Genomic DNA, 23,260 nt, shown 5'->3' with positions numbered 1-23,260 from the left:
CCCATGAAAAATGTGACCTCTAGAGTGGTCACAAGCAAAAAGTTTACGGACGCACGGACGGACGACGGACACTGCGCGATCACAAAAGCTCACCTTGTCACTTTGTGACAGGTGAGCTAAAAAACTCAAAAACTAGAAGGCCCAGAGATAAGATTTTTGGCTTATCACATTGTGTAGTGGTCCTCTACCAGTTTTGTTCAAGTCATGCCCCTTGAGGTGAGAGTAATTACCACCATGAGTTCACTCATATTACATAGACATATGTAGGAGAAATGTGTAATGCCATTAAGCTTAGATATTTGGCATCTTAAATTCTTATCTGAATGCTCAAGGCCTAGGGCTTAGATATATTTGGCATGTAGCATTGTGTAGAGAGCTTCTGCCAAGTTTGTTCAGATCATTTTCCCATTTGAGTAATACGAGTGATATAGTGCCATTATGGCTGTCTTGTTTTTGTAATTTTCAGTGGAAAATCAAATGCTGTCAGTGCATTGATAAAAACCACATCTCCGAACCTTAATGGTGACAGTGTTGAAAATGGGGTCATCAGTTCTGACAGTGACGAAGATGACGAGGTAAAAAGTCAGATGAAATCCAACATCTCCATGGTGATAGATTCTGTTGTTGCCATGGCAGCAAATGATTCCAACAGCCGTGGAGAATTTGAAGATTCAATGCCAAAAAAAGACATTGATCCAGAGAGCATTCCAAAACTTCCTCTCACTTTGCCATCTGGAATGGAGGAAAAGATTGAGCAGTTGAAAAATGTAAGGGTTCAGATTTTGTTTTTTAGCTGATTAGACTGAAATCTTAGTTTTTATGAACCTAATACTATAAATAAAATCACAGTGAGAATTGATATAAGCATATGGAATCTCCTTTATTATAATATACCTGTATATATTCTGTAAAAACTAGGATTGTATTTCACAAGTAAATACAAACAGGCAGAAAACAAATTCTGTATTGTGCTGTAAGTTCTGTATTGTGCATGTTGCCGGACTACTTTCATTAATTATTTTAATAATCATGACCTGACACAGTTCTAAAAACAGCACACAAAAAAAACTCACCCGGTTGTGCTAAACATAGATAAACCTTGAAGATTTCATTCGATGTTTGTTGGTCAACAACAAAACAACAAACAAACAAGTGTAAGTTCTATAATAAAAAAGGGTCATTATAAGAGTAGCTGGATCTGAGATGTTGTAATTGGCTCCAGTAGATATTGCCAGGCTGGGTCACACTCTGCGCTTGTGAGCCTCCAACCTGACAAAATTCGCTCAAGCCGATTACAACATTCCAGATCTGGTTACTGTTATAATAACACTGTAACACTGATCATTCACTATATTTGGGAACAAAACGAAAATGAAGGGTAAATTATCAAAACTATCTGTACTTCTGTACAAAATAAATGACAAATGATTGTTAATAGAAAAAGTAAAAAAGAGGCTTGACTGATAAAAGCTGTTTAGTTCACTGAATACTTACAAAATGCAAAATGAGTGATAAAGCTAAAAAAAATAGCTGATCATGCTGTACGTATTTTAGGTTGATAAAAAAAACCATAATTATCATTGTCATTGCTGATAAAAACTTAGTTCAGCATACAAAATAAATGCAAGTACTCCAACTTTTTTTTTAGAACTACAGATTTGTCACATCATTCATTGAAAAATTTAGTACAGTGGATTTCGGATATTTGAATAACCTATTTGTCAGTACACAATATTCAAATAACAGGAATATTCAAATATCAGAATGCTAAATTTTCAGCATTTTAGTACAAATCACACGTGACTGTAAATGTAGAAGTTGTTGGTTATAGACAGTTACCAATTTTAATGATATGGTATGATAAAGTTATTACATCTGAATAAAATCCGATACCTGTTGATGTCTTGGTTATAGATTAATCCATTATTTAGTTACAATTATCTGTTTTTATCTTACTTCCACTATTTGAAAGTGAATGTTTTTGCAAATGTTGCCAAGGTGTTAAATCAGCCAAATTTCTTTAGGATGTTAAACTTAGTTTTGCTGCAACTCTGTGATTCCAGCAGGTATAAAAATTTTGATATCATACCTCATGTTTTTATTTAGATGTAAATGAGATGTGAAACCAAAATTTCTAGTCCTGTTAGGCGCCATATAACCTATACTGTGTTGGTGCGCCGTAAAACCCAAATCAAATTAGGATGTTGAACTGACAGTGGTGCAGACAACAAAGGTGTGAGAAACTGTCAACTGAGCAAGATGATTAGTTTATGGATCATTGTAAAAAAGATCATGTTTATTACCCTCTGTAGAGAATGAAAGTATTAGTCTGCAAATTGATTATGCATATAAGAGGAACAGGTCATAGATTCAACGCAAACTCTATGCAAAAAAACAGGAAAACTTAAAATGGAATTATATAAGGATTGATTGGTGCTTTAACTTTGTATGCAAAGAAGCGGAATATTGTAATAATCAGTATTCAAATAAGAGGAATCGACATATATTACTGTAAATTTTACAAAAATCATCCATACTTTCAATGGATTATTTCATGATAAATGTTATTCAACGTGTTATTCCATTTTCCATAATACAGTAATTCAAGTCACTAAATTGTTTTATTTCTCATTCTTTCATACATTTTTTTTGGTGCAGATATTAGATATTTAGTTTGTCTCATTTCAGCATGCAAAGGAAACCAGAGATGGCAAGTGCAAGTTCTTTACAGAGAATGTCAACAAACTTTTACTCGAGTAAGTATTAACCCTTAACCTGCTATATTTCTATAATGGACTAATCCATCTTTCAATTTGGACAGTACCACTTATTACTCAAAGGGGTTTTCACTGAAAATTTACTGACTGAATAGCGAACAGTGCAGACCATGATCAGACTGCACAGATGTGCAGGCTGATCTTGGTCTGCACTGGTCGCAAAGGCAGAATCATCTGCCGCCAGCAGGCTAAGGGTTAAAAGACCCTTTCACTGTTTTTGTGTACAAAATGTCCTTTGATAGAAACTTATTGACATAAAATATTTGCCAAGCATTTTCCTGAAAGTTAGGCCACATTCAGGTCTAACATGGCAAAAACCTGAGCACCTTTTTTTGCTTCTTTTCTTCATTTTCGGTGCCAAATACTGCAAAATCAATATTTTCACAGGGGGCTAATTTTTGTGGATTACTTTATTGCACCAATACAGACAATTACATCAATCAGATCCAGAGAAATAAGTCAATTTTCATTCCTTTTATCTTCCACATATTTGTGTTCCTTAACTGTCAAGTCCAAAGAATTTTATTACCACAAAAATTAAATGATTACAGAGTATGTTTTGCTATCAAATTTTACATGCGAATTGAATTTTCTCACCAAAGCTAAGTTCAAGTACCAATAGCTTTATTGCTTTACAAAATGTCATCACTGGCTTGATTTAGATATTATCATTCAGGATGTTTTTCTGTATTGTTAGTTATCTCAATATGGAAAGCTCCTGAAAACAAACAAGTTCCATGGCAAATGTAATCAATTACCTCCTGTTTTTAGCTCACCTGAGCCAAAGGCTCATGGTGAGCTTTTGTGACCGCTCGTGTGTCCGTCAACAATTTCTAAAAAAAATTTTCTTTAAAACCACTGGGCAGAATTACACCATTCACAGGAATGATCCTTGGGTGGCCCCCTTTCAGAATTGTTCAAAGAATTGAATTCCACAAAGAACTCTGGTTGCCATGGCAACCGAAAGGAAAAACTTAAAAAATCTTCTTGTCCAAAACCGCAAAGCGTAGAGCCTCGATATTTGGCATGTGACATCATCTAATGGTCCTCTATGAAAATTGTTCAAATTATGCCCCTTGGGTGAAAAGAGGCCCCGCCCCAGGGGTCCCAAGTTTTACATAGACTTATATAGGAAAAAACTTTAAAAATCTTCTTGTCTGAAACCACAAGACCTAGGCCTTTGATGTTTGTTATTTAGCATTGCCTTGTGGTCCTCTACCAAGATTGTTCAATTTATTACCCTGGGAAGAAAAGAGGCCCCGCCCCGGGGGTCACAAGTTTTACATAGACTTATATAGGAAAAAACTTTAAAAATCTTCTTGTCTAAAAGTTCAAGGCCTAGGCTTTTGATATTTGGTATGTAGCATTGCATAGTGGTTCTCTAACAAGATTGTTCAAATTATGTCCCTGGGGTGAAAAGAGGCCCTGCCCCCGGGGGTCACTTGTTATATGAGTTATATAGGAAAAAATACTTAAAAGATTATCTGATCATATTTCCTAGACTGTTTAATTATAATAACCTGATGACCCCAAGTAGGGGTCACTTGACTGTGACCTTGACCTACTGACCTACTTTCTTGGTTTTTAAGGTACAGCCTTGAAATTTGGATGACATGTACAGTTTTGCTCACCGATCTTAAAACTGACTTTCAGTGACCATATTTTAACATCAGTTTGACATTTGAAACATGTAGCTCATATTACTCAGGTGAGCGATCAAGGGTCATCATGACCCTCTTGTTCTGTGACAGATTAATTGAAGACAATACATGTAATGCCATCAGTGATCAAATCTATTGTGGGGAAGTTGTTTTATACTAAGAAGCAAATATAGAACTTGTGATAGAATGTATTTCACAAAGTACAGGTACTCATTTTCTTAAATTCAGAAGTTTTAACTTTCAGAGTAGAGATGGCTTCCAAACAGATGACTGTCAGTAACAGGTCAGCCATGTTTGGTCACCTTGCAGCATTCTTACCCTGCAGTAAGGAAACATTGCTGAAACGTGCCAAAACATTACGTGTCAAAGAACTAGAGGACAAAATTAAAGAGCCATTGGATAAACTCAAGGAAGGTAAAGAATAACTTGACATTTTCTGTGTCTTTTTTAGCCCTCCAAAATTTTGGTGAGAGGGCACTTATAGTTGCCATTGTCGATTTGTCTGAATTTGTGTCATGCATATCTCAAAAAGCTTTTGGCCTAGAATCATCATACCTCACAGGATTGTTATTCAGACGCGAAATTGTGCACCTTTGTTTTTGTTGGGATTTCACACAGCCAGACCAGAGTTACGTCATTTGATTTAGTAAAAAATATGCATAAAAAGGGCCTAAAAGTTTGTATCGCATGTATCTCAAGAAGTATTTTACCCAGGATTTTGAAACATTACTGGAATATTATTCAGCATGTGAAGTTGTGCACCTTGGGTTTTGTTTAAGATTTCACTCAGCCAGACCAGCGTCCTTGACTTAGTCAAAATATGCATAAAAGGGCATAAAAGTCTGTCACACATATCTTAAAACATATTTGACCTATGGTCTTGAAACATCATAGGAATATTATTCAGCATGTGAAGTTGTGCATCTTGGGGTTTGTTCCAGATTTCTGTTGGTCAGACAAGAGTTATGACCCTTTATTGTCCAGAATTTGCATACGAAGATTGTTCAAATTGTTCTGTTCCTTGGGTAATGATCTATGAAGATTGTTCAGATTGTTTTGATTTGCCTGAAAACATGCCTACCAGAGCTATAAATATTCAGATATTGTAATGACATCTATTCTAACCTCAGGTAGGGTCCTCCACCAAGAGTATGGAGACTTTTAAAGAGCTGAAAATAGAAATATTTTCAGACAATATATTTTCTTAAATTGCTCTTAAATTATTTTGATTTTCAAAAAACATGGATGCCCTGCAATACAGTAGGTTATTGCCCCACTGTGGATAATTTACTTGCCCCTTTGCACTGTAAGTTTGAGGCCCACTCAGGAGGTAGTTTTTCATGTAAGGAACAGCTTACAGAGGTCATTGGTTCTATATAATGGTTCCTAACCCTTACCTGAAATACTGCTATATGTGCTGTTCCTGAACAAATCGATTAAACCATGTAAGATGAACAAATTGATTTGAATAAAGCATATATGTAGATAATGAAAAACTAAAGGCTTGAAATGTTTTGTCCATTGTAGCTGTAAACAGAATAATGCCAGCGCTGATAGAAAAGTATGAAGAGGATTGTAAAAAGGTTGCACTGGAAAAGTATGTCATTGAATCAGAAAATTAAGTAAATTGTCATACAGTTCTAATATAATAAATGAAAGATTTTATAAAAATGGAGCAAGAGTTAAACCAGAAATTAAAATTTGTTCTACTGATACACACTCCATCTCTAGCATTATATTTGAGGAAGTAGTTGGTAAGGTCTTCAGTTTAGCAAAAAATGAATTTGTTTTACTAACTTATGAAAAGTAATTTCAGAATTTCTAAACGTACCACCTTTAAGTTTTGCCATTTTAAATCCAAATTTAACAAAGTGTTATTTTTAATGTTACAAGACTTGAAGAAGTTAATAAGGAAACTCCAAAAGAAGAGAAAGAGAGGGAAGGTGGAAAAGAAGATGCTGCAACTGAAAGCGATGAAGATGAGAAAACAAATCAGTCTGATACAGCTAAGAAACGTCAAACTGGACCAAGAAAAAAGTTTGTCTGGGATGCTGAAGTTAGGTCAGTTTAAGCTGTGGAAAGTTTGAATATTGTCAAATGTCAGATCAATTTTTGTTTAATGCAAAAATAGGTCAAGTTTAGTATTTCACCTAATTCAGCTTTTTTCAATGCCTCCTGATAGATTAAGATGTCTTTTAGTAAATGAAGTTATCGCTAACCTTTCATCAATTGATGAAGATGTTGTCAAAGACGAATATTTATTGTCAGAATTAATGTTCTAGTTGCATTATCGTAATGTTAATGTTTGTTTGGCCATAAAGCTGTCTTTGTCTTTGCTGTAATAGAAATATTGTAATTTATTATTGTACCCCCTGAACAACTTCAAGGGGGTATACTGGTTTCAGGTTGTCTGTCTGTCTGTCCGTCCGTCTGTCTGTCTGAGACACAATCTTGTGCGCACCAACTCTCCTCATCCCCTTAACACAATTTAATGAAACTTCACACAAGTTATCAGTAACAACAGTAGTTGTGCATGGTGCATGTTAGGTTCTTTCAGAAAAAAAATTGCAGAGTTACAGGACTTTTTTGTTACTATACTATATAATATGCAATCTTGTGCGCGCCTAATCTCCTGAACCCATGCACACAATTTAATGAAACTTAGTACAAGTGATCAGTAGTAACCCTAGTTGTGCATGTCAGGTTCTTTCAGAAAAAAAATCTGCACAGTTATGGGACTTTGTATTTGTTAATATGCTATATACATACAGTCTGCATATGCAATCTTGTGCGCGCCTAATCTCCCGAACCCTTGCACACAATTTAAAGAAACTTCACACAAGTGATCAGTACCAACCCTAGTTGTGCATAATGCATGTTACGTTCTTTTATATAAATATTCTGCAGAGTTATGGGACTTTGTTTTTTGTTACTATGCTATATACATAGAGTCTGCATATGCAATCTTGTGTGCACCAACTCTCCTCATCCCCATGACACAATTTAATGAAACCTCACACAAGTGACCAGTACCAACCCTAGTTGTGCATGGTGCATGTTAGGTTTTTTCGGGAAAAAAATCTGCAGAGTTATGGGACTTTCTTTTTTGTTACTATACTATATACATACAGTCCACATAATTATGCAATCTGGTGTGCGTCAAATTGCAATGTACCGTGTCAGTGCGTGCGGGGGGTACATTCATCACCTTCAGTGATAGCTCTAGTTCTCCTTGCCCTTGCATAAATATTTTGTCTGTACTTTCAGCTCATCTGACTTCAGGATGAGCTAATATTATAAGTGGATCATGAGGCACCGTAGTCTGGTGTCATAATTTTTGCTTAAACATCTTTTCAGCAACAACCAGTCAGAATTACACCAGACTTGGTCAGTAGAATCCTGGCATGGACCTCTCTCAAGTTTTTATCAAATGGTTTTGCTTGGTCCCCCTTAGGGTCCACCAAAACTAGAAATAAAGAACCCTTTAAACAACTTCTCACGAACCAGATGTTGGATCTCCATCAAACTTAATCTGTAGCATCCTTGTATGTACCCCTCTCATTTTTGCTCAGATGGTAGGCCCCATTACAGGGCCATCAGAGCTAAAAATAGAGAGAAAAAAACCTTCAAACAACTTCTTATGAACCTCTTGTTCAGTCTCCACCAATCTTGTTTTGTAACATCCTTGTGGTGTATTTTCTCATGTTTATTCATATGATCCAGCTCAGCCTCTTTTTAGGGAACTGCAAGGGCTAAAAATAGAAAAATCTTGAAACGACTTCTTGTCATGAACTTATTGATGGATCTTCACCAAACTTGGTCAGAAGCATCTTTCTATGGACCTTTGTATGGAGCTGAAAATAGAAAAAAATCTATGAACAACTCCTTCTTACACCCACTTAATGGAGCTTAACCAAACTTGGTCTGTAGCAGCCTTGTATATTCTCTTAAGTTTGTTGAAATAGGTGTGCACCTTGCCAGGGCTAGAAATAGAGAGACTTTGAAATAACTTGACCTATGTTCACCAAACTTTGGTTGTAGCATCCTTGCATGGTTCTCTCTCAGGTATGTTCAAATGGCTCCATTTGGCCCCTTTTAGGAGCCTCCAGACCTAAAAATAGAAATACTTTAAATAACTACTTTTCATGATTTACAACTCAGAAGCCAGTTCAAATGGTCAAGGTTCTCTTCAGGTGAGAGATTAGGCCCATTTTCTACACGCACATTTTAGCATACATATATATATTATATATATTATTATTTAAATATATTATTTATGCTTATATTTGTTTTCACAGGTCCTTGTTATGTGATGTTGTCCGTGTTAAGATGCATACATATATGATGTCTAAGGGAAAATCACAAACAGCAGAGGAGTTTTGTAAAGCCTTCCTAGAGCAAGATGTCCGCCCAATCTGGCCCAAAGGCTGGATGCAGACTCGCGTTCTCTACAAGGAAAGCAAAGCTGCCCATTCATTGTGGACCAATCCGTAAGCTTTTATGTTTACTGATAGGGCGTCTAAGTTATATGCACAGGATGTATGATTTATTTTACTAGTAACATGTCTTTGTCATCATTTGAGGCTTGCTGAAGGTACTGTAAAATCATTTAATTTTTAGGTATGAAATTTCTTGGTTTTGGCCAAAATGGTTATTTCATCAAGATATGAAGCTTTGAAGATGAAATGAATATGAATTTTGTATGCTTGTTTGGGATTTGATTTTGTGGAGTAACTACGAAATCCATGAAATTTAGCATCCCACAAATATTAATGATTTCACAGTATGTGGTTTTACACAGGTGCCAGTCCATGCCAAAAATAGCATAAAAAATGAAAAATGTTTGACATAGAAAAACAAACAACAAGAAATGTGTAATATTCATACTTTATATACAATGTATGTTTGCTATACATAGCATGATTAAGCTTAGAATGTAGAGAGTTCATTTAATAAGATACAAACAGAAAATAAAAGAACAAAGAAAAAGTAAATTTACATGTTAAGATTATTTTCTTTTTACTGAATTTGACAGAAATATTTGATAGTAGTGTTTATTTGCATAGTAACATAGACAAAGAGTTGAATGCCTCTGTCATGGAAGAGAGGGCATTTATTACTTAGTGAGATCTAGATGTAAATAAAAAATAGTAAAAAATATTATTTTAGCAGTTAACTGTAACTTTTGAGCTTTACTCATAATTTCATAAAAGTTGTTTTATAACTTCAGACAAAAGGCAAAGAAACCATTATTAGTAAGCAAGGCACAAGCTGTGTCTGCTTCAAACCAGATCTCAAAATCACCGAATACGCCAGTGTCTTCTATATCAAATTCAGCAAAGATGCCATATGTTAATGTGTCCAAACTTAACTCAGGAAGTAATGTTTTAAAAACTATGAGTGCCAGTCTAAACAGTGCTAAACCGGTAATCAATAGCCAAAGCACGCCAACTGCACCTCCAAAAAAAGTAATGTCAACAATACTCGACTATGCGAACAGTTCTACTGAAACTGCTGGTGTGTTGCCGATTAGTGCTTCCTTAATAAGAAGCTCTTTACAAGGAAGTACAGAAAAGCCTTCTCCTTCAATGATAAAAATCAGTGACGTGAAATTACCAGGAACAAAGCAGACAGATAGTTCGTGGGACCATATGGTCTCTGATATTTTAAGGTCTTCGATCGGTGGTGAACAGCCTAGAGAAAAATCGCCTCCAAAACCAGTGATACAAAGACAAAATTCTAATAATACTCCGCAAGCAGCTAGTGGATACATGGCCCAGTTTGCGAAATATGTTCATACTCAAGACACAGCCACACCGAAACAAATCTCGCCTACTGGTAATCAGAAATTAACTGATACACAATTGATGTTAAATGAACAACGTAAAAAACTTGCACATCAACAGAAAATGCATCTTGAGGCAGAGAAACAACGTCAAATTAAACTACTGACGGCACAAAAAATGGAACTAGAGGAAAAAGGAAAGCAGTATACTCAGAAAATTGCTATGCAACTGGCATCTCAGAAAGCTGCCTTTATGCAGACGGCAAAAAGTGATGATCAACCAAAAATGCCCAGTCAAAGTCCAATGAGTTTAGCAATGTCTAAAAACATTCCATTAGGTCAAGGTAGTTCCAGAAAACAGTTGACTGGTCAGTTTAAAGAAGGAAATGGCCAGCATAAACATTTAAGTGATAATTTGATAAGAAAGCAGTTAAATGAAAGTAGCCAAGGGAGTTGTATGTTACAACAGGTTAAAGCCATTCAAAAACAGTCTAGCGGTCATTATGTGCAGGTATCTCCAACCTCCGATTCTCTCAGGAAAACTTCACCCCAGTCACAGACTGTGAAAATTACCCATAATTCATCTCAGGGCAAAACAGGAAGTCCTCATATTGTGACCTTGCACAGTTCACAAAGTCAAGGTCCAGTTTTGTTCAATCCAGCAGGGGTAACCGTAACTACCAACAGCCGCCCGGCTTCAAGTTTGCTCAAGTCTCTTTTTGGACAAGCACAGGCTCAAACCAGTAGCCCTAATTTTCCAGGACCAAGTATCCAAAGGTCCCCAAACCAAGGAACTCCAAGCCCCAAGGTTACCTCTTCCCTAGGACAAACTCAACATGGATGGAGTCCGAACTCATCAATTCAGGAGTTGCAGGCCAGATTACAAAGTGCCGCCGGAATGCAGACAAAACCTTACACAATGCCAGTAACCAGCCCACAAGCAGTTCCAGGGTACCAGAGTGTCAAATTGTCCAGTCTGACACCAGAACAGTTACAATCATACCAAGCAGGTAATATATTAAACACTGAAATATAAGCTTTATGTAAGTATTAAAAGTAGTCAAAACTACAAAAACTTTTTTTAACAAGTCACTTTATTTTTCACCAACATTTCGGCTACATTAGCCTTCTTCAGGGTTCAAAATAAACCAAATGATGCTTTCAAATTCCTTAATATTAATCACTAGTTCAATACCTTTTAAAGAAAATCTGGCAAGTCACACATTTAATATTGTTACATGGGATGAAAGTAGTTGAACAAATAGAATGTAAAGCCTCTTTCATCAAGAAGAAAATGTTGTTTCAGATGAACTACATCTACTATTAAATACAAAATATAAAATCATAAATGTTAATATAATACATAATCAGATAAAGATGAAAAGCAAACAAATTATTGATACATGGTTTTCTCATAATCTTGTCGACTGAAAAATAATGAGATTAATAGATTTAGTTTTGTGCTTTTTGAAAATTTGGGGTCAGTTTCCCCCAATAGCACGCATACTCCTTTTCCATTATGACCCTACATTATTGTCATTAAGATAAAATAATATATTCTTCTCTTAATTCATCATAAATTTACATGTACTATTATATCCATATTGTTTATTTGCAGTACAGCAGCTGCGCAGGCCTACATATAATAAACAAATGTCAACTCCAGGTAAGATTCCCATAGATGTTTTACATTAATCAGTTTTCCTCACGATGTGGAAACAGTCTTTGTGGCCTTGATGCTGTTGATGAAAAAAATCTGGCACTCACCTCTCAGTTTAAGAATGTGTTAAAAAAATTTTTTTATAAAAAATGAAGGGAAAAGTGGATGAAAGAAGGGATGGATAAAGGTTGTTACCATAAACTTGATTTTTAATCCCCCTCCACAAGTGGTGGGGGAAGGGGTTATAGGAATGGTCTCCATCTGTCCGTAACATTTTGTGTCCTGTCTGTATGTCCTAAACCCCTTGAAGGATTTTCATGAAACTTTGGTCAAATGATCACCTCATCAAAATGATGTGCAGAACTCATGGGTCAGCCATGTTGGCTCAAGGTTAAGGTCACAATTCAAGGTCAAAGGTTTGAGCCTTCCATTTTGTGTCCGCTCTGTATCTCCTAAACCCCTTGAAGGATTTTCATGAAACTTTAGTCAAATGAATACCTCATCAAGACAATGTGCAGAACTCATGGTTCAGTCATGTTGGCTCAAGGTCAAGATCACAACTCAAGGTAAAAGGTTTGAGCCTTCCATTTTGTGTCCGCTCTGTATCTCCTAAACCCCTTGAAGGATTTTCATGAAACTTTAGTCAAATGAATACCTCATCAAGACGATGTGCAGAACTCATGTGTCAGCCATGTTGACTCATGGTCAAGGTCACAACTTAAGGTCAAAAGTTTGAGCTCTGTATCTCCTAAACCCCTTGAAGGATTTTCATGAAACTTTGGTCAAATGATCACCTAATTAAGACGATGTACAGACCTCATGAGTCAGCCATGGTGGCTCAAGGTCAAGGTCACAACTCAAGGTCAAAAGTTTAAGCCTTCCATTACGTGTCTGCTCTGTAACTCCTAAACCTCTATTTTCAAATTCATATATTTCTTCATACACGGACTATAAAATATACTTAACAAAGTCAATGCTTCCACCCAATACCATCAACCCTATCACTATCCATAACTGCTGCGGGGGATATAGCTGTCTTTCAGACTGCCTTGTAAAATTGGGCCAAGAAAGGCAAATTTTAATGAAACAGTCGGTGCATTGGTTCCAGAGATAATTTGACAGGAGACAGCATGTTAATATTCATCATTTGTTCCTGACTTTCTGTTACCTTCAGAGAACAATTTTATTCTGATTGGTACTGAATCTAGGTACACCCGCTAGTTACATAATAACTTGTGTAGGACAATATCAAACAAACAAATTAATTGTAGAAGGATGTTTGTTTTAACCTTTAGCCTGCTGGCGGCAAGTTATTTTGCCTTTGTAGGCTGATCATGGTCTGCACTGTTTGCTATTCAGCCGGTAAAGTTTCAGTGAACACTCCTTTGAATAATAAGTGGTACATCCCAAATTGATTGATGGACCAGTTCATTTTAGAAATTTAGCAGGGTAAAGGTTAAAATAAACCACAGCTGAAAAAATGTTCATTCTTAAGCAGGCTGCATCCTCTTTGGAACCATCAGTCTTCTCTATTGTGAGAGAGACATTGTTATTCTGTACCAATGAAAGTCAATGTTATCTCTTACTGGTGAATACTGGGAAATCATTTAATTTCATGGGAGTAAAACTTGCCCAAAATGATACGAGCCGCACCATGAGAAAACCAACATAGTGCATTTGCGACCAGAAAATTAGTCCCCATGAGTAACGATGATACCACAGTATCTCACAATCTTTATGACATTTTTACCCGATTTTGTTGTTGGTAATCTGAACAAAAAACTGCATGTAATTGCTGTAACTCTTACTTGATACATAATTATGTTATGTGTTTTGTACTGAAATAACTCTCACAATTAATCTGGACAAAATCTCGCCATTCAGCTCAATTTTATTTCGACAATAGATTCCAGTCCAGCTTTTTTTTTTAAACGCAATTGTTGATTTTTTATCGAAAGTTATGATAAATGAGTTTGGTGATTTTGTCCTAACTTTAAATGTAACATGTACTTTCCATTGACAATGATTTATAACCATGAATTGAAGTTTATGTTTGACATCAGTTATCATTAGAGTTCTATTAACATCTATATTCTACATTAATTGTAATGAAAATTGTAATAATTAACTCAGTAATGTCTACTTATTTGGCTATTAATTTTATGCTCTGCTCTGTCAAGTCTCTGAAAAATATAGTCAAATTCCAACTTAACCCAGATGTTTTTATACTTGCACTTTTTTCCAAAATATTGAGGAATTGAGTAAAAAAGTTTTTAAGCCAGGTTTTTTTTAGAGTTAGATAATTTGAAAATGTATTGACAGATGTTAATCATGTAACAAATCTTTACATGTTTTTGAATATGGATTTTATTCTGTAAAACTGAACGCAAAACTTACAAGACAAACTGTAATTGAATCATTACAGGTTCTCAAAATTCTTCAGATCTACAACACTATAATAGTTTACATCATTATGGTTACCATGGCTACCGAGGTAAACAAATGCATGTTGTCATGGTGACATGTTCATCCCAGCTTTTTCCCCTATTCTTTGCATGTAATGAAATACATAATTCTAGTTTAGAAACTATATTTTCCTGGTGGTCGTATTATTGAGACTTTCTTAGATTAGATAATCATTGTTGTTTTTGGGTTCTATATATAATTTTTCCTGGTAACATGTCTTGCAATTTCTGCAGCTACAGCATAAATAGGTCCAGGTAGATGATTTTTGTGCCCCCAAAATTTTTCGGGGTCTTTAGAGTTGCCTTGTCCATCTGTCTGTCCATCCGTCCGGATTTGTGTTGTGAATATCTCAAAAAATATTTGACATAGTTATCAAACCTCACGGGATTGTTATTCAGCATGTGGAGCTGCGCACCTAGTGTTTTAGTTGGGATTATATATAGCCAGACCAGAGTTTTAGCCCTTGAATTAGTGAAAATTACACTTGTTAAATGTTTGTGATGCATGCATATATACATGTATTAAAAATTCAGGTTGGGTCATGAAGACATGTAAAGTGACAGGAAGTGGGAGCACAACACATCTAGATTGGATTTCTGTTTTGCCTGAATTATTTACCAACTTTATAAACTAGATAGTTTTTTGGTTGAAACGTGAGGAAGCCATGCATACTACCTGTGCAAAGTCTGCGGTTCTACCCATATGCCAGCCCATGCTTGAAATACCTGCAATTAACAGCTGGACATACAACCTGAATTGTGTCAGTCTTACAAACAAACATAGAGTTTATATGGTAGCTGATTTAGGAAACTTTGTTAAGTCACTTTGGCAGCTTTTGTAGCACTTCCATTGTGTCATCCTGGCATGCACGTCAAAGTGCCATAACAAAATTTTGCAAGTTTTGTGTGTCATTTTTGCATGTGCGCCATAGAGATAAAACAAAACTAACATTGCGACTTAACGAACCATAGAACACAACAGAACGAAACATTTTATTTTTCTTTAAATCAGCCACCATAAGTTTATCTATTTGTTAGTTTAAGTGAAATTTTGCCTAAAAATGTTAAAAAAAATCTTTTTGTATTCTTGTTATATTCACACGCTGTGCATAGACAAATGCAGGTTTACATTTACCAGTATGCATGTCACCATTTAAATTATAATATAGATATTAACTGGTTCTTAATTGCATGAACTTTTTCCAAATTTCATTTAAGTTTTAGTTATAGTTTGTATAAGTTATATGTAGTCAAAGAAGTTGAAAAGAAGTTGCTTGTCAGCAGTACTGAGCTGTTTCTGTAATGGCAAAAGTACATTGATATTTTGCTGAAATGCTAAGAAGTATGAAACGTTGACTGTAATACTTTAGAATTGTGAAATATACCTGGTCAGAAAAGGACTAGCATTGGATATTATATAGTAAGTGAAGTAGTGATATTTGTGCGATTTGAGACAATGAAATACAAGGTTCAAGAGTCCGCCCAATTAGCTTAATAGGGAGAGCACACATATAAGAAACATAAGGTCATGAGTTCCATCCCAAGACAAGATATATGGTCTTCACGGTGATTTGATAGATGAGATTAAGTCTTAAATCATTCATCCTCCACCTCTGATTCATGTGGAAAAATTGCCAATTCCTTGCACAGAACAGGTTAGTGCTGATTCAGAATTTAGGAACACTGAATAGTTAAACTCCCCACCACTGTGTTACTGAAATACAGAAGAAAAACAGTGCCAAACCAGAGCCATTCAAAGCTAAATTTTATGGGATGTTAGCAAATATTCTTTCTTCTACAGATGTTAGCAAATATTCTTTCATCTAGGTTAAGTAAATCTTCTCTAAACAGCTAATCCATTCTGTCTGCAATTATAAATAGCAGGAAGGTCTAATACGTATCAGTTGTTCCAGTAAATAGTTACCCTTACAGGTACTATTTTAGTAGACAAAGGATTTTAATTATGTTAAATTTCCTCATATTAATATAATTATCTTTTCCTGGAAAATATTTTTTAAATTGCTGTAATAGATAAATAATTATTTTGTTTACTGCAGATGGAAGCAAATAGAAGATTGTACGACATGGACACGATATTGGCATGGAAGAGACAGAGATTTTTTGTGGAATAGAACTACATGTATTTTCCTTACGAAATCCTTACTTAGCCAGAAAGAGATTTGTTTCCTGTCAGGTTATCAGTTTCAACCTTCAGTTTTGAAGAGTCATTAAATTGAGTATCAGCTTTTGAAGTGCATGTACCAGTACACAAAAAAGGAGTTTGCAAAACAAACAAAAACATGTTTTGTTAATTTTTGGTTTTAAAGAAATCAGATGCTGCATATCTCAACAGAAACTTTAATTCAATCCTTACCGCAGAAAAATTATGTCAGTTTTTTTCTGTTTTAGGACCAGTTTGGTACTTTCTGTTCAACATTTTCCTTTTGATACTTTCTGTGGAAAGGGGTCCTTTCGATATATTCTGTTTGGTAATGGTTGAATTTTCGGATATCATATGTCCCTCCAAGCTGGTTCATGTGTAGCTAAATATCTATATTAAGTTTTAAGTAATTATACTCGAGATATTTAAAGTGCTTTTCGTTGCATAAGTGCGTATTAATGTGTCAAATTCGTGTCCAGTTAAACACATATATGAAATTTCATGGCCTTCTGAACAAGATAAATGTGCTATTCCGACACTGTATGCATAGATATTAGTTTGTGTCATGCAAGATCAAAATATCTTTCACCAAGTGAACACCAGAAGCAATGTTTTTAGATGTGATAATGTAAGATGTGGTGTTACCGTGTAAACGAGTGATAAATATTTTGATTTTACAGTTAAAAAAAGTTTTCTTTTAGTTTTAACTAAATTTAAACCATTTTATAGTTTTTTAACTACAGAGCTTGGGTTGAAATTCCGAGTATGCCAAAATTTCATATAAATAAATAACACCCACTTGAACTAACGCTTTCTGTTCTTGAGTTCTGAAGATGTGAATTTTTATTTTACCAAAAACAAAACAAAAACTTTTGTGATTTTAAGATTTTTTGTTTAAGCAAAAACTTTTTAAAAATCACCAACCACAATACTCGAGATATTTTTCACTGAAAATACCAGATACATTTAAGTCTAATATTCCAATAATTCACTGTAAAGCTTGTAACTAATAATCAAAATTGCAACATGGCAAACGTTTTTGTTTTATTGATTACAAATCCTTTTTGTTTATGAAAATCAGGTGCTAGTGTTTGTGATCGCTAATTACAATGTAGAAAAAAACTTAAGCAGAAAACGTCGTATAAGAAAATGCACCAAGGCCAGAAATTCAAGAACGTCTAATCTTCAGAAGGGATAGTCTTAACACAAAGCAAGTGCTTTCAGCTGATTTTTACTAAGTAAACAGTGCTTAATTCACAGTAATTAGCTTTTATGCCATTATTTATTTAACATTAAATGCCAGTATTTATTTTCATCCATCAGAGATTTTCATCATAGTCCCCACCACAAACATGCTAAATATTCCATAAGGAAACAAGATTAATGAAACTTTGCATAAATATTCATTCTGCAGCTCTGCAAAATTTTGTTAATATAGATATGCTATACACAAGTGATGACATTATGAAAATGTGCCCTTCTTTTATTTTAAAGTTTCAGACTTAAGAAATTGATGAATATTGACCCGGGAAACCATGGTAGGGATGTATTCAGGTACATCTTGCACTGAATGTACAGAGCGATATATATAAGTATATCCTACTGCTGATAAAAAATGTATTGGGTAATCTAGTATGATTATATATAAGCAGGTTTTTCTTTTTTGATTGAAGGAAACCTCTACACTTACAATTTTGGTCACATATATCAAGATCAGGTATGCAGACCTGCAGCAATCATGAAATTATGTTGCATTTTTCCATTTACTGATTGAAAAATGTTAATTGTGTTTGATTGTACTTAGTACATGTGCTGTTTTGTCACTCTCTATTTTGTATGCATGAGAAAGTGGTTGAAAACTGTATTTAAAGTTTATATTTAAACAAATTTTCAAATTTACTGTTATAAACTTCCTGTGTTATACACACTTTTCTAGTTGCAAATAAAATGTAGAAAAGAATATCAGTTTCTTTTAATTACTCAATTTTTGTAGGGGCAAAGGGACCTAGTTAGGCTTTAGTAAGATGTCTGCTTATAAAATCTGGGATAAATTTGTAACCGTTCAGTGGGTCACTTGGGGAAAATAGGTCATTAGGTAAAATCAAACTCGGAAAAACTTCGTTAACACTTTAGAGGCCACTTTTTTACTCTTTGTCAGAATGTTTATCTATGTGAAATCTAGGTCAAGGTCAAAAGTGTCTCTACAACTTTGTTAATGATCTACCTGATTTACATAAAAAATAGTCAAAATGTTTGTCTCCATGAAATCTAGGACATTGTTAGCTTTAGTGCCCACCCTCGTCCCACCTTTGAACAAAATTATCTAGTTTGATGAATATTCATAAAATGGTTCAAGAAAAGTTGTTTAATGGTTTATTTTTAGCTCACCTGTCACGTAGTAACAAGGTGAGCTTTTGTGATCACCCATCGTCCATCCGTGCATGCGTCCATCAGCAATTTCTTGTCTGCACGATAGTGGTTTCATTTTTAATTTTATTTTAACCAAACTTGCGCACAACTTGTATCACCATAAGATCTCGGTTCCTTTCTTGAACTGGCCAGATCCCATCATGGGTTCCAGAGTTATGGCCCCTGAAAGGGCCAGAATTAGCTATTTTGACCTTGTCTGCACAATAGCAGCTTTATTTATGATTTGATTTTTACCAAACTGGCACACAACTTGTATCACCATAAGATCTTGGTTCCCGTCTTGAACTGGCCAGATTCCATTATGGGTTCCAGAGTTACGGCCCCTGAAAGGGCCAGAATTAGCTATTTTGATCTTGTCTGCGAAATAGCAGCTTCATTTATGATTTTATTTTAACCAAACTTGCACACAACTTGTATCACAATAAGATCTTGGTTCCTTTCTTGAACTGGCGAGATTCCATTATTGGTTCCAGAGTTATGGCCCCTGGAAGGGCCAGAATTAGCTATTTTGACCTTGTCAGCATAATAGCAGCTTCATTTATGATTTGAATTTAATCAATTTTGCACAAAACTTGTGTCACCATAAGATCTTGATTCTTTAGTTGAACCGGCCAGATCCCATAATGGGTTCCAGAGTTACGGCCCCTGAAAGGGCCAAAATTAGCTATTTTGACCTTGTCTGCACAATAGCAGCTTTATTTATGATTCGATTTTAACCAAACTTGCACACAACTTGTATCACCACAAGATCTTGGTTCCTTTCTTAAACTGGCCAGATTTCATCATGAGTTTCAGAGTTATGGCCCCTTAAAGGTCCAAAATTGGCTATTTTGGCTTTTGCAGCCATATAGACTTCATTTATGGTTTTATTTGATACAAACTTCCAAAATAACTTCGACAACAATAATTCTTGGATTCCATGACAAATCAGATCCAAGCGTAGGTTCAGAGTTATTTTATATCTGATTACCTCCCCTGATTGTAATCAGAATGGATTTATATCAGTAAGTACTTATAGGACTTCTTTGAAATTTCATTATTGTCATTAGTTGGACTGAGCCAATCAGGGTAGATAACTATGGACTGATTTTATGTCAAATTACCTCCCTTTATTTCAAATTAAAATGGGTATATCTCCGTAACTAATGAAGATACTGACCTGAAATTTCATTTATGTCAACAGATTTATTTGGCAGATCCTTCTTTTGTTCACTTACAATAATTTTTTTTTTAATTACTTTCCTTTTACGTTACTATAAATAGCTTATATTTAGTAACTATAATATTTAAAACCGAGACCACTTTTCTGTGGTACAACATGGATGGTACCTCCAATTTTTAGGTGTATTTTGACATATCTGTACCTTGTAAGAATTTTTTTTTCTTTTTAGTTAAATTTCTTCCCATTGTTGTTACTGTCCTTTGGACTGAGATATTTTTTCTGAGGACCTTCTTGTCCTCAAGTGCAATGATAACAGGTGAGCGATATAGGGCCATCATGGCCCTCTTGTTAGCTCTAGTGAGCCCTAATATGGACCAATTGTCCCAATTTGAACAAACTTTGGATATGACTTTATAAATGATGCTACAAACGAACTTTGAGAGTTTCATGGGAATGATCAAGTGTTGCCCATCCACAAGAAGAACTAAGTGGCATAGGTCCCTTGAAGTAGTTGAAATTGTCTCATTTCACATTACTAATGCTTATTGAGGAATTTTCATGAAATTTGCACAGTAAGTTTATAGTCACAAGACCTTGGTCAAGTAAATGGAGAACAATGATTGGCTGAAACCACTCCCGATAGTAATTATGAGTGCGCATGCTCACCAAGTAAACGATGGAAATAAATCAGAGGTTCGTCTCTGGATTTTGACGGACCTCTGATGGATGAGAATGGTTATAATGGACAAGGCTATTCCTGTTACACCAGAGTAATCACCGTTGGCTTAGTTAAAATTGTCTTATTTCACATTGTTACCAGTAAAATGCCACATTTTAGCGGGGACCTCCGTGGTCTTGTGGTTAGTCACTGACTTCAATTCATTTGCTCCTCACCTCCATGGGGTTGGACACCTGCTTGGACCGTTAATGAGGGAGTTATCCAGTTGGTCGGCAGAAGGTCATTGGTTCTATCCAGGGGACTGACCATGCTTTGGATAATGTTCGCAGAGACACCTGGGTCTTCCTTCACCATTAAAGCTGGAAAGACACCGTATGTATACTTCTAAAGAAATTTCATGATCTTACTTAGTTCCGAGGCTCGTTTGCTACCCACGGTAACACACTTGTATGTATTATCTAACACATAATATTACATGCAGAATGCAGAATGCATATTACTATCAGGTTTTGATCATCTTCGAAAATCGAAAGTAATTGTTCAGTAAATCTTAACACCTGTCGTATTTCACACTGTGAATTCATTAGGGCTAATATCTTGAAACTTAAATCTCATGTATATGATGACAAGAGCTAGTGGTACAGGCAGTGGGTTCAAATTTCCTTTAAAATATTTTCATTGCATTTTTTATGCAGAATCGTATTTAAAAAGATAGCTATAGATAATATATCTATTTAGGCTACAGCAGTTTTACACCCCCAAAAGCTTTTTGTATCGAAGCGTCTTCTGTTTCTTGTACTAATTAGGAGCCTACTAATTACGAAGGCGCGAGAATAAAGCATGCATAATCAGTTGAGAGTAATATATTTCAAAATAAAGGGAGGTAATAATATTACAAAAAATGTAAAATCTACGAACAGGAGTCAATTACATGAAAAATAATTTAGCTTATTTGCATCAAAATGAACATAGGTTTTACTTTTTGAATATCGAAATAATATTTGATGGCATACAGTAACTCAATGTGAAGTTTTTAAATTATATATATATATTAAATTACTACAGAATTTACCTCAAGTTTCATTGGAATAAAGACAATTGTGCTGTCTTTCGGCGCTATTAACTACTTTGTAAGTCTCACTCGGACTATACATTAACCAAACAAGTGCATAAAATGGAACAGTAGGGTTCCATTTTGGGCACACAGATGAGTCAACGTTCTGTCTATATGTACTCTACAAGTTTGGACTACTCAAACTACTGTCAGTGTCTAAAACGTTACCGCAAGTACAGTTCTTTCGACATACAAAATATGATTGGCTATTTCAGAAAAATACTTCAGGTCATATAAGGTATTCAAACCTGGAAATGCACGCGCACGGTGAATGTAAATTTACTACTGGCAAATTAAGAAACACGTGCCGCTGAGGCGACGAAATGTTTCATATATTGACCTAATGGAATGAGGTTTTGCAGTAACGAAAAGTAGTAACTTCGTAAATTAATTCGTCAGAAGGTCAATATTAACAATCGCCGTATTTTCTTACTATTAAATGATCTTCTTCAGTAATGGATTCACTTAATAGACACTGTGTAACCTGACATATTAAACCAATAAGTGTGTCAAAAATTTGAAAATCTGTTTGCTGACTGGATTCTTAGGCTAGATCTAGTTATACTAAAAAAATACTGTTCTGTATAAGAGAGCCAACTTCAAAAGTATCAGACCAGTGTACATATATACTTATCGAAACTTTAAACGCCCCCACAAAGTTTCGTGAATCTAATGTACAGGGTGCATGTACCACGTGACTTTTTCGCTAATCTGGGGTGCCAAAACATGGCGGATTCCTCGGTAAAAGTGATATTTTCTTAAATAGCTTTTAACCAACCTGTTTAAATAAAAGTAAACATGGACGAGTGCCGTCCTATATGAAAATCCGACACTCGGCTACAAGTTTTTTGTTTCAAAGTACGTTCGTTTTCTCTTAAAGAGCAACCGCGCAACTGAAGTGAATAAATTTGATGATGTTAAGACGGGGGACATTTTCGTAAATTCAATAAATTAACCTTTTTTAAAGACAGAAAATGACTACTTTTCGACACATATATTTGTATGAATATTCTCTCGACATATGCACCTTAAGAAATTACAAAATAAAGAGCCTTACATCGCTTCCAGGGCCAGATTTATGAAATTGCTAAGTAGGGGTTCAGTTTAGTTAATGCTAAGACGGGGGCATGATTCAACGATTTGGTAATTGAAGTCCTTTGTGTTTCATTAAGTCGCTTCATTGAAGTTTTTCCATGTTCATACTGCTCATTATAAAACAATTCCGTTATATGTATGTTAAAATTCAAATGGTCACGACAAATAAAGCTTTTTACCGACTTTAAACTCCATATTTTACCCAAGGGGAGCGGTGATCTAGTGGATAAGGTGTCGGCCGCTTAATCCATAGGTCGTGTGTTCTAGCCCC

At 35.2% G+C, this 23,260-nt stretch overlaps 1 protein-coding gene across 5 annotated transcripts in view; it reads left to right on the top strand.

Annotated features, from left to right (window-relative positions):
• LOC123558330 (ubinuclein-2-like) overlaps positions 1–18,469 on the top strand; it is a 30,311-nt gene extending 11,842 nt beyond the window's left edge. The window contains exons 7-16 of one of the 5 annotated variants that reach the window (XR_008370957.1): positions 467–767; positions 2,689–2,756; positions 4,683–4,852; positions 5,966–6,035; positions 6,332–6,499; positions 8,737–8,928; positions 9,669–11,233; positions 11,847–11,889; positions 14,309–14,377; positions 16,406–18,469. Coding sequence is in view for 4 of the 5 variants with exons in the window: in XM_053543260.1 (XP_053399235.1) it covers positions 467–767; positions 2,689–2,756; positions 4,683–4,852; positions 5,966–6,035; positions 6,332–6,499; positions 8,737–8,928; positions 9,669–11,233; positions 11,842–11,889; positions 14,309–14,377; positions 16,406–16,419 (2,665 nt within the window). In the remaining variant the exon portion in view is untranslated. Of the gene's footprint in view, positions 1–466; positions 768–2,688; positions 2,757–4,682; positions 4,853–5,965; positions 6,036–6,331; positions 6,500–8,736; positions 8,929–9,668; positions 11,234–11,841; positions 11,890–14,308; positions 14,378–16,405 lie in introns of all 5 variants that reach the window. The other 4 variants (XM_053543261.1, XM_053543260.1, XM_053543263.1 and 1 more) reach the window with 4 other exon arrangements.
• The last annotated feature ends 4,791 nt before the right edge of the window (positions 18,470–23,260 follow it).

The sequence above is a fragment of the Mercenaria mercenaria genome, chromosome 5 (assembly GCF_021730395.1).
Source record: "Mercenaria mercenaria strain notata chromosome 5, MADL_Memer_1, whole genome shotgun sequence".
In the NCBI taxonomy this organism is placed as follows: Eukaryota; Metazoa; Mollusca; class Bivalvia; order Venerida; family Veneridae; genus Mercenaria; species Mercenaria mercenaria.
This window is presented reverse-complemented; position numbering and strand designations above follow the sequence as displayed.